General features: G+C 48.1%; 1 protein-coding gene across 1 annotated transcript; it reads left to right on the top strand.

Annotated features, from left to right (window-relative positions):
- The first annotated feature begins 592 nt into the window (after window positions 1–592).
- Window positions 593–15,757, top strand: RAPGEFL1 (Rap guanine nucleotide exchange factor like 1). The gene is made up of 15 exons (XM_036753275.1): window positions 593–1,118; window positions 4,526–4,601; window positions 5,405–5,537; window positions 5,903–6,000; window positions 6,644–6,756; window positions 7,199–7,366; window positions 9,156–9,253; window positions 9,373–9,495; window positions 9,855–10,033; window positions 10,142–10,232; window positions 10,539–10,589; window positions 11,329–11,416; window positions 11,921–11,985; window positions 13,215–13,269; window positions 13,560–15,757. Exons 1-15 carry the CDS (start codon window positions 593–595, stop codon window positions 13,682–13,684), a joined length of 1,989 nt encoding a protein of 662 aa, XP_036609170.1. The 3' UTR covers window positions 13,685–15,757.
- Window positions 15,758–16,933: the final 1,176 nt, after the last annotated feature.

The following is a 16,933-nucleotide window of genomic DNA, read 5'->3' as shown; positions in this document are numbered from 1 at the left end:
CCCCCCCCCCAATTATTTCTAAACGTCTATTCTTGTCCGCATTGACCCCACTTCAGTCCCAGATCTCTCCAAGGGGCCACATCTTGGCCCAGCGCAGCCCGTGGGCGGGTCCAAGAATGGAGGCCGAACCTGGGAGGGAACAGGGATGGGTCTCGGCTCGAGGGGGCGTGGCCTCAGCTCTGCCACCTTCCCGGGGCCGGGAGCACAGCCGTCGCCGCCTCCTCCTCGGTGTCCTCGGCTCTTGCTATACGCCTGCCGCCTCTGCTGCAGCAGCCTGGCCCCGGGGCCCACGAGCTAGGGGGCACCGGATCCACACCCGGGCCACCCTCCTGGGCCCGGTACCATTTGAAGAGGCATGGGGGGCTGCTGAGAGCTTGTCTCTCTTCCTGCTGGCATCTCCTGGGGGTACTGGACATTGGACTCCAGCCAGCTGCCAACCAGCCGCGGGTACCTCTGCTCCCTGGTCTCGGCGCCTGACACAACCCTTCGATCTGCCCCACTTCGGTTCTAAGCATCCCTGCGCTACCCCCCGCCCGCGGCCCGGACACCTGGGTCCTCCCGGCGGTCCCGGCGGGGGCGGGGGGGTTGGGGTATGAAGCCGCTGGAAAAATTTTTGAAGAAACAGACGTCGCAGCTGGCTGGGCGGGCTGTAGGAACAGGACCCGGAGGGGGTACTGGGGGGTGTGGCGGGCCTGGGGGCGGAGGGGGAGGAGGGCCTGCGGGAGGCAGTGGCCCAGTGGGGGGACCCCGCCAGTTGCAGAGACGCCAAAGTGTATCTCGCTTGCTGCTCCCTTCTTTTCTCCGGGAACCCCCGGCCGAACCCGGGCTGGAGCCTCCTACGGAGGAAGAAGAGGGAGAACCTGGAAGAACCGCTGGGGAGCCAGTTGGAGGGGGACCCTGCTGGTTGCAGCTGGATGAAGCACCGGGGCCCGGCCCACTTGGAGTAGGGGGGCCTCTTCGCTCCCCTTCCTCCTACTCATCTGACGAGCTGTCCCCAGGAGAGCCCCTCACTCCACCTCCTTGGCTTCCTCTGGGGGCCCTCGACCAGCCCGAGCATCTGCTGAACCGAATCCTAGAGCGGCTGGCTGGAGGGGCTCCCAGGGACAGCGGGACCTCAGGTAAGTAACTGGCCGAGGCTACTACTGCACCAGTCCTGAGGCTGGGGAAAGGAAGGGGGAATATGTGTCCTTCTCTTCTTCATCCTTTGGCTGGCGGGGAAGAGGCAGGGGGAGGGAGAACATCCCTAGTTAGAGTGAAGCCTCAGGATGTATTATGAATGGGGGTATGAGGGTATCAGTTACCTTGGGCATATTGTTTTTTGGGGGGTGGGGGTGGGGGGTTAACAGGAAGATTGTATGGTGTGTTCCTGGACAAGGGAAGTTGGCATGCCTCTACCTGTGTTCCTTCACACTTGGCCTACTCTGGTTATTTAAGATAAGGGTCTGATCCCTTCCTACCTGGTTATCACCCCAGTGGCATTCAGAACCTAGCCTCCGTCTTCCACTGAGGCATTCCATCTGCAGAGCCTTAGGAGTCCTTGATTTTGAGTCATCCTCACCCCCACCCCGGAACTGGGGCCTAGCATCTAAAAATGCCATTTAGGGTGGGACTTGAGAAGTGGGAATCAGGCTGATGCAAGCCCCAGAAAAAAAGAAGACCCCCTTGGAAGTGAACTTCACCAAGGAATTCATAGCTCAGTCTAGCAACTCCCAGAGCTGAGGCTTAGGGCTGTGACTTTGGATGGTCACTGTCAGATGGTCATAAGTGATGACGGAGCAGCCTGAAAGGTGGACAAAGGTATCCTCATTGATGTAGATAAGAAGGTGGGGAGATGGACTTGCTTACGGACATGGGTGGTATGTAAGTGGGAGGCTTAGGGTGCCAAATGGACCTCTCCAGTTGATTCCATTCTCCCCAAGTCCCAGGGCTCTGCATAAAGCCTCATTAATATAAATATACCCAAGGAAGTCTTTATTTGACTAATTATGGTGTTCTTCCTACCACCCCTACCTCTAATAACAGTTTAGGAAACTGAGGCCCCAGAAACAATAGGGTGTTAGGTCACTGGGGTGGAAAACCCAGGGTGGCATTGGGTTAAGTAAAGAAGCCTTCTGGCAGGTAAAAGGAAGTCCAGAAAATAAGGAAGGGAATCAGGAATATGGGAAAAGGAATGAAGAAGCATCAGACTCCTCCCTCCCTTCATTCTTTCCCAGGGGACCCCAAGTAGGGGGAGTGTAATTCCTTTCCTAGATTTCCTGGACACCTAAATCCCCTCCTTTTGGCTCAGGTTGTAGATGCCCCAGAGAGCTGACACCTTTTTGATTTAATTAGAAAAATATCAGAGAGACACATAGCTCCCCTAACTGCAACTTCTCGCCTACGCCACACACCCTGTATGCATGTATATGACACATCCTCTTTTGCAGAGAGACAGCAAACTATAGCCCCCACCCCATGTATATGCTGTTCTCTATTTCTCTCTCCCTGGTTCCCTTACAAATCGAACAGTATGGATGGAATGTTATGCTGTTCTGGTATCTGTCCTAGAGAAGCCTTCATTTTCTCACAGAGTTCATCAGGGTAGCTAGGGCCACTGAGGTAGGAAAGGGAGGAGATGCTGACTTTTTTTTTTCTGACACCTGAACCTGGCCAACAGACACTGTATTGGTCTGTACCCTTTGGCTCTGGGCCTCCAGTCAGGCTAATTCCTCAGAGTATGTATGTATTGGAGGCGAGAAGACAGCAAAATAGTAGGGGATCATGGCAGCCAAGCATGAGCTCTGCAGATCTATAGGAGGGAGGGAGTTGGGGAAAGATAAACCAGTATGTCATGGAGGGGTGGCTGCTGTAGCAGCTTTAACATGATGGGGGAAAGGGGAGGTGTAGAGGACCCCCAACCTGATATACGACTCTCCTGGGTTCTTTAGTCCTCAGTGCTATAACCATCCTGGGTTATTTGGGGAGGAGCAGCAATGAGGTGAGCACCTGTGTAAATCAACAGAGACTTCCTAGTCCTCAGGGTCTTTGAGGGGTCATTATTCAGCTCAATGAAATTCTGAGAGTGCAGTACAAAAAACACTGTACTGAGGAGTTAAGAGGCCCAATTCCACTCCTGGCTCTCTTACCAACTCACTGTGGAGCTTAAGGCAGTGTGAAAAAAGAGGCCTTTGGCTTCCTGAGCCTCTCTTTCTATCCTCAGAACCCAGCACAGTGCCAGAAAGACAGTAGGAATTTAATAAATGTTTCTTGAATTAAAATGAGACTAGATCTTTACGGACCCTAACAGCTTTGATTCTATGACTCTGCTTGTCCTAGAGACCTTGGCCCAGCAGCTAAGACCAAGGGCCACTGTATGGGTATTCCAGGAGCCATATTATGGGTTGATTTCTCCCTAGAGCAATGTCTGAAGACCCACCCTGAACCTGCCCCAGCTAGGACACTTGGCTCCCTCCCTGCTTCCTGTCTGTGTGCCAAGTGGCCCTGCCCTACCCCCAAACTGGCTGCAAGTCAGGGCGACCTTGTACCTGGTTGACTGGCTGAGCCAGGCCTAGGTTGGGGAGGAAGAATGGCCACTCCTCCTCCCCTCCCTCATTAACCCTTCCCTTCTATGGCACCCAGAGGCAATGGGACTTCTACTCAGTGCTTTGGGATCAAAGAGGCCAGGCAGACTCCTGCCTCTGCCTCTTGTACAGGGCTGGTCCTAGCCTGCCTGCCTATGACTGGAAGATGTTTTTGAAGTGTAGGAGGGGGAGGAGGGATGGAAGGAGATAGAAGAGAAAGACAGTGAGTTGGTATTTTAAAGAAGCTAGCTGGTACAATGGCTGGAATGCTATACTTCAAGCCAGGAAGACCTGAGTTCAAATTCTTCCTCAGACACTTATTAGTTGTATGACCTCAAACACTTCACCTTTCTCTGCCTCAATTTCCCCAGCTATAAAATGGAGATAAGAGTAAAATCTACTTCACAGCGTTGTTGTGAGGGTCAGTAAGATAGCATGTGTAAAGAAAGCACTACATAACTGCTAGCCAGTCATTCTGTTCCCTCCCTTTTCACTCAAGTTCCATCCATGGGGTCTTTCTGGTCCAGAGATTCCTTTTCTTGGTACTGGTGGGGGTTTCTATGGCTTAGAGAAGGTTAGATTGTATCTCATTCCCAGGACCGTCTCTGACTTCTTATTCCCCTAACAGGCTTCATGGGAAATGAGTGGAAGAGTTAGTTGGGAAATGCTTTGTAGGAGAAGTAAACGAAGGTGCCATAGCCCTCCCCCCTTCCTCCCCCAGCCACTGCAGTGATTACTAACCCTGCCCTTGGAGCAGCAGGCAATAGTGTTCATGTGACTTGGTGTGCCCAACATGTTCAGGCAGGTGTCGGGGGCTCTGACCTAGGGTGGGGGGGCAGCGGTGGAGAGGGAGAGCTTGGCCCCCTGGCAGGTGGGGCAGCACCAAGCTGATAGCATTCTTAGTCTCGGGCATTCCTGGGCCAGGCGGTGCCTTTCTGACAGCTGCCCTGCCAATCTCTGTACAGACATTCTGCTGGATGATTTTGTCCTCACTCACTCGCTCTTCCTCCCTACTGAGCGCTTCCTGCAGGAGCTGTACCAGTAATATCCTTTCTTTGGGAGTTTTGGGGAGGGTCTGGAAGCAGTTCTCAGCCAGCCAGAGGAAGGCATGCTGCATGTCATTGGGGCACTTCCCCAACACCAAAAAGTCACTACGGTTACTATCAGGCCACCTGCTGGGTTATTGTGGGTTTGCTATAAATATTGGACCACCTGGTATGTCATTTTAGGGTCTGCTCTAAGCAATGAGGCACCAGCTAGCCTGTTGGAGATTTTGTCACCAGGAGCTGGGCTGTCAGAGGTTCCCTCTGAGGCATTCCAAGGGTTCTGGGGATAGAGTTCCCTGAAAAAAAATGACTTCTTTCTTTTGAATTAACATCTAACTGAAATTTAACATTTCCTTCAGTTATTGAAAACCATTATTCTGAGAAAAGGCCAAAGGCTTCACTAGACTTCCAAAGGAGTCTGTACCAAAAAACAGGTGAAGAGCCCCTGATCTAAGTGAATTCCTAAGTGAGGTGGGTGGAGTCCGGGCAGTCTGCAGTGGAACTCAAATTGGTAGTGACTGGATGGTGTAAAAACTGGGAATGCCTCCTCCCTACCCTGAGCAAGTTACTGAGGTTAGGGAAGGTAGGATATCCTGGCCCCAAGTGAAGGGGCCCTCTTCTGACCCCCTTTCTTTCCCACCCACCAAGACCCAAGGCAAGGGGTAGGAGGACTATGAAGTTAATTATCTATCCTCTTCTCCCCAGTCCTTAGTTTATTGATGGGTGGGCAAGGAATCTAAGATAGGAAGGGGTAGACCCCCTGGTCTGGTCTTGTAGTACCATTTTCCTTGACTTTAGGGTCAGCTTTGTTCAGTCAGATGGTGCTGAGGGGCTAGGCCGGAAACAGGCATGCTTGGCTGTGCTCCTCCACTTTCTGGAGACGTACCAAGGATTACTGCAGGAGGAAGAGTGCGCTGGTCGAATCATTAAGGTGGGTGCCACCCCACTTGGAAGTACGGTAAAGGATACTGGGTCTCTGAGGAAGGGAGAATATTTCTATTGAAGAAATACTCTTTTAGCTCAAGGAAAAGAAATACTTGGGAAAAAAAATGCTCATACGCATGAGCTTGGAATAGTCATGAAACTTGAGAAGACATAGAATCCCCCCACCCCCAGACAAACACATACAATACACACACTGTGCCAAAGCCTTTCACTCTAAGTGGTTCCATGGCCTTTTCTCTCCCCAGACACTTCTGTGTGAGATAGAGCTGGTCCAATTTAGGAAAGGAGGTTGGGTTTAGGCACGGTGGTCCTAGCCTTGTCCTTGAAGTGTTGCATTCCCCTTTCCCCCAGGATCTGTATCTGCTGATCATGAAAGATGAGTCCCTCTACCAGGATCTCCGAGAGGACACCCTGAGACTACACCAGCTGGTGGAGACAGTAGAACTTAAGTGAGGGTTGGAATAAGGGGGAGGGAGAAAATGGGCATCGCTCAATTTTCCCTGAGGGGGAAACTGGGTTTCCTATACCCAAGACTATTTCCTTCCTGTCTTCCATATATATCAGCTTTGGACGCAATGAATATCGAGCAGATTCTTACTGAATACCTGCTATGTTCAGGGCCTGTGTGTGTTGTTGGGGGAGGGACAGAGGAGATACAAAGATAAACACATTTCTCCTGCCCTCAAGGAGCTTACAGTCTAGTTGGGGGAAGATAAGACACGTACATAAACTACCAGGTAGTACATGAAAAGTGCCATAAGATACAGGTAGTAATAGTAAGATCTACAGAATTTCAGAGGCTAGCACAGAGAAGACTTCCTAGAGGAGGTAGCATTTAACTTGGGACTTAAATGATAGGTCAATATTTATTTGAAATAGTGACCCAAGAGGCCTGGCATTATCAGTTATACCAGCACCACCTCCTTCACCCCATCACCCCACCTAGAAGGGTATAGCCTGCTTCCTCCAAGCCGCTACAGAGCCCAATGCCTATTTGGCCACAACCCCCTAGACTGGTGTCTCTGCTGGCTGATGCTTGGTGCACCCTCTCCTGGGGCAGTGCCCACTGATGCCTGCTATACCTGGTACCAGGATTCCAGAAGAGAGCCAACCACCCAGCAAGCAAGTGAAGCCACTCTTTCGTCACTTCCGCCGAATAGACTCCTGTCTGCAAACTCGGGTGGCTTTCCGGGGCTCAGATGAGAGTAAGTGCTATGTGTGTGGGAGCGGGTGGGGAGAGTAGGGATCCCTGAAGGGTTGTATGTTCCATGCCTAGGATCTCCACTGGGTTTCTCTGGGGTACTTTTGAGGAGTCACTCTAGGTCTTGGAGCCTGCTAATGGGGTTTCTTTGGGTCCCTGGGGAATCTCTCAAATCCTATACCCATACTTTTTTCTCTTCCCTAGTCACCCCTCTCCCTTATATCTAGCTTCATATCATACCTCAGTCTGCCTCATGAATGCAGTGAGATAGTTCCCAATGAAAAGCGATAAAAATGGACTTGCCTTTTACCACAGTGCCATCATACCTTCTCTCAGCTGCCAAAGATGTAATGCCTAGGTAGCAAAGGGTGAGGAGGCAGTGAGAACTGGATGTTGTCACTGTGTTCTGCTCTAACCAGCCACCCTTCTCTGCCTCTTCCTTTCAGTCTTCTGCAGGGTCTACATGCCCGACCACTCATATGTGACAATCCGAAGCCGCCTATCAGCCTCAGTGCAAGATATCCTGGGTTCAGTGTCAGAGAAGCTGCAATACTCAGAGGAGTCATCGGGGCGTGAAGATTCCCTCATCCTTGTGGCTGTGGCATCTTCAGGAGGTGAGAGAGGCATGGGGGTGAGACAGAGTTGCAAGAATGTATGTAGCTGGGGATTCCAGATAGGGAAAGTATCCTTACTGAGATGGACTTGGCTCTCTGGAACAGAAGTGAATAAATAGGGCTTATGAGAGTCAGGAGACCTGGGGTCCAGTTCCATCTCGTTCTCTGAGTTACCTTAGGCAGGTTGCTTTCTGTCTGGGTATTTAGGGAGTTCTTTGCCTTCGAGGCTGAAGCCACCGGAAGGGAGCCCTACTTCCAGGGTAGTAACAACACATTAAGCCTGCTGTGTCTTCATAGCCTCAACTTTTCTGTCTGTAACATGGGGAGAATAATCCTCATTCCTCCCTACCCCTCTTCCTTGAAAAGGTACTCAAAGTATGAAAATGAGAGAAGTGCTTTGAAGGAAAAAAAGGGAAAAGGGTGCTACAAATGCAAAAGGGATTATTATCGTTATTTTAGAAACTCAGATAAGTCTGATATAAACCCATAAGACTCGTACATCCCAGGCCAGATGGTGTCCTAGGTGGCCACAACATTCTTGAGTGCCCCCAAATCAGATTGAAATGTAAGTGGGAAATATTTAGAATAAATAAAAATACAATAGAACATAGATAATGTTACTATGTGTTTCTCTTTTTTCTTTCTTTTTTAGTAAATAATATTTTATTTTTTCCAATTTCATGTAAAGATAGTTTTCAACATTTATTTCTTCTAAGATTTCAAATTCCAAATTTTTCTCCCTGCCTCCCTTCCCACTCCTCTCCACAAGACAGCAAGTAATCTGATTTGGTTATACACTGTGTAGTTTTCTAAGTCAATATGCAGCAACAAGAATCCTTAAGTATGGTTTAGTGGCCTCTATTTTTATTTGAACTTGATGCCACTGACCTAGGCATTTACTTGGGTTGGGAGTCATCCAATGATATGTCAGGGGGTCTAGAAATTCCAATGGAATTTTTGCTGCTAACATATGATAAATCCCCATATCCAAAGGACATTTAACTAGTCATTTTAGAATTTTACGATCTGAAAGTAGATAGTGATCTAAGATGTAATTTAGTTCAACCCCCATCCTCTTACAGAGGAAGAAATTGAGTCAATGTGATTTCAATTCAATCCACTTGACCAAGCATTTGTTAATATGGGATTTCCCTCTGAGGGAAGAAATACAGGGGAAAATTTGGGCAATGTAAAAAAACGAAAAAGCTAGCATTTACATGTTGCTTTAAAATTTGCGTGGCACTTTACATATGTTATCTCATTTTAACCTCACAATAACCTTGAGAGGTTTGTTTAATCCCATTTTATAGATGAGGAAACTGAGGCTGAGAGAGGTTAACTGATTTGCCCAGGGTCACACAGGTAGTAAGTGTTTGAGATAGGATTTGAACTTAGGTCTTCCTAACTCCAGGTTTAGTGCTCAATGCATTATGTCACCTAGCTGCCTCTATGAAAACAAAAGATGTCAAAAAAATTATTTAAGACAAATGAACAAGCATTTGCCAGGTTCCTACTATGCTCCAGGCACAATCCTAGGTACTAGATATACAAAGTCAATCTCAAAACCCCTCCCCACCCCGGCCTCAAGTTGTTTTATTTATGCTATTTATGCAAGTTTTATTTATGTTTTCCTTGAGTCTGAGAGAGGGAGAGCTCTGTAAAAGGTATAGACTTGGTCCCGATGTAGTGAGAGTGGCAAGGTTTCAGTGATTGTGGTGTAGAAGAGGAACCAGGAATTCTGAGATCCTAGACCATGGATCAAAGGCCTGCGTTTGGGTTTTGCCTACAGAGAAAGTCCTGCTACAGCCCAGTGAGGATTGTGTCTTTACCACCCTGGGCATCAATAGCCACTTGTTCGCCTGTACCCGGGACTGCTATGAAGCACTGGTAAGACTTCCCCATCCCCACCTCCAGCTTCAATATGTTGCTCCACTAAGCAAGGGGAATGGGAGACCATGTACATGGGATCACGACCTTGAGGACACCCTTGTGCTTTTTACCCCCAGGTGCCCCTCCCTGAGGAGATCCAGGTATCCCCTGGGGACACAGAGATTCACCGAGTGGAGCCAGAGGATATTGCCAATCACCTCACTGCCTTCCACTGGGAGTTGTTCAGATGTGTGCATGAGGTGGGATGGGTGTTGGAAAGTGGGGGAAGGGAAGAGGGCTAGATGGAAGAGATGGCTGAGGGGAGAAAGGGGACCAAGGCTGGGAAATAAATTGGAAAAGGACTGGTAGACCTCATACCATACCAATGTTATTTTTGTCTTCCCCCATCCCCTTTATACTGACTTCCCTTTGCCCTCAACTCCATGTCCCTGCGTTCATCCTTTATCTCCTTTCCCTTGGATGTCTCCATCCACTGTCCTCTCCATCACACCCACCCTCTCTCTGTCTCCCGCAACTCTGTTGTCTTTCCCTTTGTCTTTTCTACACTCTTCTCCATGCTACCTGTCCTCCTTCACCTGCGAACTGGCTGGTGGCTTAGCTGGAGTTCGTGGACTACGTGTTCCACGGGGAGCGGGGCCGACGGGAGACAGCCAACCTAGAGCTTCTGCTTCAGCGGTGCAGTGAGGTCACCCACTGGGTAGCCACGGAGGTTCTGCTCTGTGAGCCTCTCGGGAAGCGAGCACAGCTGCTCAAGAAGTTCATCAAGATTGCAGCCATGTGAGCCCCAAATCTGACTGGGAGAGCAAGGAAGGGGGGCCCTATATTTGGGAAAGGTCTGGGTCCCTGAAACCTACTCACCATTCCCTCAACCCTTACTCTAAACAGCTGTAAACAGAATCAGGACCTGTTGTCTTTCTATGCTGTGATTATGGGGCTGGATAATGCTGCTGTCAGCCGCCTTCGGCTCACCTGGGAGGTGAGGGGATATCCCTTGCCCTCTAGGATTTTCCCACCTTTCCAACTCCCTTCTACCTTGGGTTCTAGCCCTTCTTCCATCTCAAGGTTCTAGCTTCCTTATTCCCAGCAATTCTCCCTATGCCAGTATTAACTGAAATGAAGCTGGAATCTCCTTGTCCCTTTCTTTGTTTGCTACCCCATTAGCCTACATTCTGGGCAAACTGGTCATCCCCCTCCATCCACCACCTCCCCAGGTAAAGCTGCCCTGAAATCAGTGCCTTCTCTTTGAACATCTCCTTTCCTTTCTTCAAACTTTTTTCTTCAGAAACTTCCTGGGAAATTTAAGAACTTGTTCCGAAAATTTGAGAATTTGACGGTGAGTATGGTTGCTTTCTCTTCCTCACATACATACATACAAATATGTTCACCTCCCTAGGATTCCAGAGACCCTCTTGCTGCTTGACCAACTCAGGCTTTTAGTAGATGGAAAAGGATGTAAGGAAGGTGTGTATTTGTGAGGAGCTGGAAGAGCAGTCACCACCCCCCACTTCCCTGTGCCCAAAACCAGCCTTGTAGTCAGAGAGGGAACCAACTTAGGCAGGAAGGTTAGAAAGGGAGTGGGCACTAGCTAGTGGTAATGTCAGGTCTTTCTTTGATCCCTGGTCAACTGATAGTAGAGTGGTTACAGAGATGGACTTGGAAGCAGGGCTCAGATTCTTCTTCTTACATTAACTTAGCTTGTATTTGAGGGATGGTTACTTTCAATGAGCCTGAGTGTCCTCATTTGTGGCATCATTTGGTGGATAGAGGACTGGCCTTAGATTCAGGAAGACTTGGTTTCAAGTTCCACCTCTGATACCTGCTGGCTGTGTGACCCTGGGCAAGTCATTTACTGTCTGAAGCAACTCTAATGCTTTAAATTGAAGAGAATATGTTGATTGAAAGGGAAAATTCCTGTCTTTGAGCCCCTTATGCTGATAAAATGATAGGAATGGTCAACAAAATTTTTACCTATCTCAGTAGGGCTAAAGTGAGGCTTAAATGAAGTAAAATTTAAAACAGTAGGTAAGCCTGAAAGCCGTATATAAATACTAGTCATTACTCTTATTCTCTAGGACCCCTGCAGGAACCACAAAAGTTACAGAGAGGTTGTATCTAAGATGAAGCCACCAGTGATCCCCTTCGTGCCTCTGATCCTCAAAGGTGAAGAGCCCTGACCTTCAAACATGACCCTTCATGACCTTTCATCAATGCTCCAACCTCTCAAGTTATCCCCTGAACCTGAAACCAGGACTTATGAACCTTTTTGTGTGTGTCATAGACCCCTTTGGCAGTCTGGTGAAACCTATGGATTCCTTCTTGAAAGAATGTTTGTAAATGAACAAAATAAAATACAAAGGACAGCAAAACAAATCAATTAAACTCATATAAAGTATAATGTTTTTTACCATTCAAGTTCATGTACTCTCTGGAATCTACCCATAGACCCCCAAGAGGTCTGTGGACAGCAGGTTAAGGAACCTTGCCTGAAATCCTGATTCTCAATCCCAAATCTGAAGTCTTCCAGGCTAGAGAGGACTATAGAATGTTGTACGGTTGTATAGAGAAACCCTGAATTGCTTCAAGTCTCCACTACAGTGATTTTCCAAGGGTTTTCTTTGGCTCTCCTATCCATACCTGATTCTCTCTTCCTCCTTCCCCCTATAGATTTGACATTCCTGCATGAAGGCAGCAAGACTCTCCTGGATGGATTAGTCAACATTGAGAAGCTGGTGAGCAAACCATCCATTCACGTGCCCTTCCTAATGGACTAGGGGTTGGGCTTTCACCTTCCCTTCCTAGCTCATGGTGCATTGTGCTTCACCAGCGATGCCCAGCAGACAATATCCTTCCTTGCAGTGCCCAAGCTTGCCAGGCAGATTCCAAGCCCATCTCTAAGGCAGCATTACCGTGGCAACCCTCCTACACGTGACAGATCTGACACCCAGTTACTAGGATTCTCAGGCTAACTCTGGGCACCGAAGCCCTGCCTAGCTGTCTCCCATTCACGCACTGTCCACTCTCATTTGGGAGAATCTAGCACAGCATAGTGGGATTTGGAATCAGAGAACCTGGCTCTGCTGGCTATTATCAATCAACAAGCATTTTTTAATCATCTGCTATGCTACAGCACTGTGCTAGGCACTAGAAATAGACAAAAAAAGTCCCTGTCCTCAATGAGCTTACTTTTAGGGGGCAGGGGAGGTGAATAATATGCATGTGCTAGGCACTAGAAATAGACAAAAAAAAGTCCCTGTCCTCAATGAGCTTACTTTTAGGGGGCGGGGGAGGTGAATAATATGCATGTATATATGTGGATACAAAATATATACAAAATAAAAAATAAATAAGATAAAAATTAGAGGGCAAAGATACGCTGGCTAGTGCATAGCTAGTGGCCATGGAGGTGGAACTTAGGTTGGGCTTTGGAGGAAGCTACTAAGGATTCTAAGGGGAGGAGTGAAGGAGGAAGTGCATTTCAGGCTTAGGAAATAACTGCCCATGCAAAGACCTGGAGATGGAAAATGGAATGTTGTGCATGAGGGACAGATAGTAAGAAGATGAATTGTACAGCGTGTGAAGGAAAAGACTTCGATCAATGAGCTTGGAAAGGTAGTGAGAAGAGCTTTCAATTCCAGAGTTTATATTTGATCCTACTGGCTCTAGTCACCAGAGCCATATCATTTCCCTTCTATAGGCTTCAGTTTCTTCCTTTGTAAAATGAGAAAGTTAGAGCTGTTATCTCTCAGCTATCTTTTCACTCTAAAGTCAAGGATCTTGCATGCTTTTTTTGAGCTGTTCAGAGACTAGAAATGTGGGAATAGGTTGAGCTCAATAGGGAGGGAACTCAGGCCTTGGAGGTAGGTAAGTGAAGGGGATAAAAGAAGGAGGAAGGGCATTTGTGTTTGCCTTTTTACCCACTGTGCTTCCTTCTGGTTTTCCCCTCATCCTCATTCCTTAGCATTCAGTGGCAGAAAAAGTGAGAACAATCCGGAAATATAGGAGTCGACCCCTCTGTGAGTATGGTGACAGCAGGGTTAGATGGGTACTGGGTTGTATGTATGTGTGAGTGAGAGTGCTACGTCTACAGAGGCAAGGCCAAACCAAACCCTCTCCAACCCCTACTTTCCCTGGCTCTCCACCATGAAGGAATTTACCTTCTAAATATGTAGGCCCTTGTTTTTCTCCTCCCCAGTGAAGCTACCTCTCTCATCCCTCACTCCCAGATACTCTGGTTTTGTGTGTGTGTGTGTGGGGGGGGGTGGTGATGGTACCAGGAGTGACGACCCCCTTGATGTTCCCGTAGGCCTGGAGATGGAAGCATCACCTCACCACCTGCAGACAAAGGCCTATGTGCGCCAGTTCCAGGTCATTGACAACCAGAATCTGCTCTTTGAGCTCTCCTACAAACTGGAGGCCAATAGTCAGTGAGGGTGGTGGTAGAGTTGGGGGTACCAGTCCGGTTACTTCTCGGGGAGCTCCTGGTACCCACACCTGGCACTCAAGCACTTTGCACGTGTGTCCCTCTCCTCTTCCCATCTCCTCTTTGCCCTGACAGATCTCCCTCCTCCCTGGAGGGTTGGTTAGAAATCAGCTTTGTTGCACTGAGATCTTATGCCTATCCCTCCCAGGCTACCTGAATTTTGATTTTCTAGATTCCCCCTCTCCTGCCTCTAGTCCTAGCTGAAATTGTACCCTCCCATCACACCCCCAAGACAGTGAGAGGAGGTGGCAGTTTCCTCCTCTGTCCACTTCCTGTAGCAGGATCAGTCTGGGGATGGAATTTCCAGCCCCCACCTCCTCAGGTAGGAAGGAACGCTGCAGTGTAGGATAGGAAGGGAAGTATGGAGGGAAAACCAGCAGCCTCCATATCTGCCATACCTCCTAGCTCCTTCTCTTGTGGTCCTGGTACCCTTTTTTGCTATGACAGGAGACTCCCCTTCCAAATCTTTATCTTACCCCTTTGTACAACTCTCCCTTTCCCAGGGTTAGTTGGGGGAGTTGTGAGAAAGGAATGGGATCTCCAGCTAGCAAAATGGGGGTGCATTGTACAAGGTGATCTCTGCTGTTTGGTGCTACCCTTGTCAGCCCTGGCCCTGGGAGGGGCCTGGGTATTTTCTTCATTCTCTCTTCCCCACCAACCCCTTCGGTGTTTCTACTCCTACTCCACTCCCCAGGTGCTGCCCTACATGCCCAGGCTTGTGGGTGAAGCTCTCCCTGGGGGCAGGGAGCAGCAGCAGGTGGGAGGTATACCCATGAGCCCCTGCACAATTCCCTCTGTCCTTCCCTCTCTCCCATTTCCAAAATATCCCTGGGTGGGGGTGAGAGGGCAGCAGATGCTCAGGGAAACATAGACTTAAGCTGCCTAGTGTACTCATCCCTCTTCTCCTGGGAGGTATAGAAGAGGGAAATGAGGCACAGAGTCAGGAGTTAAGGGTCCTTGCTGACAAATGCCACCTTTATCCTATTTTATTTGCTTCGGGGTATCAAGTCACTGAAATGGGAATTTTCTCCCCCCCCCCAATCTCCTTCTGTTCCCAGAACCTGGCACATAGAAGATGGGAAGATGGATATCTGTGCCTCTCCCTCTGTTTCTATTCTTTCCTTTCTCCCAGTCAGGGTTAGGGTGGGTCCATCTTCTCATTCCTTGGGCAGGGGACCCTCTTCGCCCAAGAAAGGGAGGCTCTAAAGGCAGAGAATGGACTTTGTGTGGCAATGCCTTTGCTACCTCTCTCTCTTTCTCTCCCGCTATGGGCCTCCCAGGTTGGGAGTCGAGGGGGTGTGGGTACAGGGGCCCCTGGCAGCTACTGGGCATGGTTTCTTGGCACTACCCTGCCCTCCTATCTGGCTCCTCCTCTCCCTTTTTGTGGCAGCCGTTGCTGCTTCTTTTCCTTTGAGAATGTATATATTTTTTACCAAATGCTCTTTAATTGTAAATTTATTTTTTAAAACAAAAAGAGGGAAAGAGCCTTGTATAATATGTAATGCTGTATCATACGTAACATTGTACAGTCCCTTTTATATGTCCCATCTGTCTTGTTCTTGCTACAAAATGTCCCTACACCCACATGCAGACACTACCATACACTCCCACTCTACACATTCCCTGTTCCCAACTCATCTCCCTAACCCATCCCGTCTGTACAATTTCCTTCTTAATCCCCCATATATTCTCTCCCCAATGCCATTCAAAAAAAATCATATAGCTTTTTTGCCGTAATCACACCTCCTAGCTCTCCCTTCCCTGTTGTAGTATCCTCCTGCCCTTCTCTATTCCTATGTACATTTATACAAGTGTGTATGAGCATCTTACCACACTTATAAACACATTCACTTTTGGTCACACTGGCTTCCCACCATCCTCCTCCCTCACTTCCATGTTCTCACCCATGCACCCACTGCCTCCCACTGCCTGCCTCTATTCCCACCTCTGTCTGTACCACCCCCCCTCCAAGACAGCTTTAACAGAATGAATGGTGTGTACTGTGCAGTTTTGGTTGTTGGGCGGAGAAAAGGCCAATAAAGTCTCTGAACTAACATGTCTGCTGCTCTCCTCTTTTGTATTTGCCTTTTTTATTTTTAATTGAGTCTGAGGAGAAAATGGGGTGACAAGTAAGGGAACCAGTGCTGTGTATCCCAAGCCTCTCTGAGGAGCAGATTTGGTCATTGAAGACCAGTCTGGTAGCTGCCATGTATGAAGTAAAAACACTGGGGCTTTGAAAAAGTGAAGATTTAACTCAATACCTTTATTGCATTCCTATGGTGTGCAAAAGAACAATGAGAAATACATAGGTGAATGTCAAGTTCCTACCTGGAAGCACTCAGATATGATGACATTATTAGGAAGTACAAGATAAGTGCTTCAAGTGGGGCTATATGAATTCAGAAGCAGAGAGGGAACATTTCTAGGTGGTGTGATGAAGGAAAACGTCCTGGAGGAGACGGTATTTAAAGTGAGTGACAGGTAGAAATTCCAGATGGAAGTAAAAGTGTGGAAGGGGAAAGACTTTGCAGCAACAATTTGCTAGTAGCAGCTGTTGAGGTGTAAGACCCAACAAGACCAGCAACAAGAGCTGCCAGTGCAGATTCTTTTCATCTGTTTTACTAAGGAAAGTAACCTTAAGGGATTAACAACCTCACTTTAATCAAACATACATTTATAACTCACTTAGTTCAGGACCCTGAACTTCAGAGCAAATACAAATAGAAATTATGAACAACAGACAGACCTTGTCTGATTCAAATCAAAATTCATAGTTACCAGGGAAGCTTCAACATCTGGGTTTGCAAGCTGGGATGGGGGGGCTCTTAACAACGGCTGCCCAGAGTCTCTTCAAGTCACACATGACACTCTTCCAGTGAGTGAGAGCCCCAATGGAAAAAACGCCAACCTCTGAGTTTATATGCCCCGTTCAGGGTCACAATACGCTACTCAAACCTATGTGACCTAAAAGCGTCACAAACATGTGACTCAAACCCATGTAAACTAGGCTTTCACTTGAGGTAAGGAGATCTTAAAGACTCCTGATTTAATCAAAGAAACAAAGGCCAGACTCATCAAGGGCACTTGATTAAGAAACTGCTCCAAAAGAGAAAACAGTAAAAAAAGTCCCACCTTAATTACTGTAACAGACCTCTATAGAAAACTTTTTTTCCTAATGCCATCTCCCTTTCCCCTAT

This window comes from Trichosurus vulpecula, chromosome 4 (assembly GCF_011100635.1).
Source record: "Trichosurus vulpecula isolate mTriVul1 chromosome 4, mTriVul1.pri, whole genome shotgun sequence".
Taxonomy (NCBI): Eukaryota; Metazoa; Chordata; class Mammalia; order Diprotodontia; family Phalangeridae; genus Trichosurus; species Trichosurus vulpecula.
Note: the sequence above shows the minus strand (reverse complement) of the source record. Positions and strands in the feature narration are given on the sequence as shown.

Excerpts from the sequence above, each read along its gene's own strand:
- RAPGEFL1 (XM_036753275.1), top strand. The coding sequence starts at position 593 with ATGAAGCCGCTGGAAAAATTTTTGAAGAAACAGACGTCGCAGCTGGCT. Across the intron at positions 10,034-10,141 it reads TTCATCAAGATTGCAGCCAT|CTGTAAACAGAATCAGGACC; the intron begins GTGAGCCCCAAA and ends TACTCTAAACAG. Across the intron at positions 11,986-13,214 it reads TAGTCAACATTGAGAAGCTG|CATTCAGTGGCAGAAAAAGT; the intron begins GTGAGCAAACCA and ends CTCATTCCTTAG.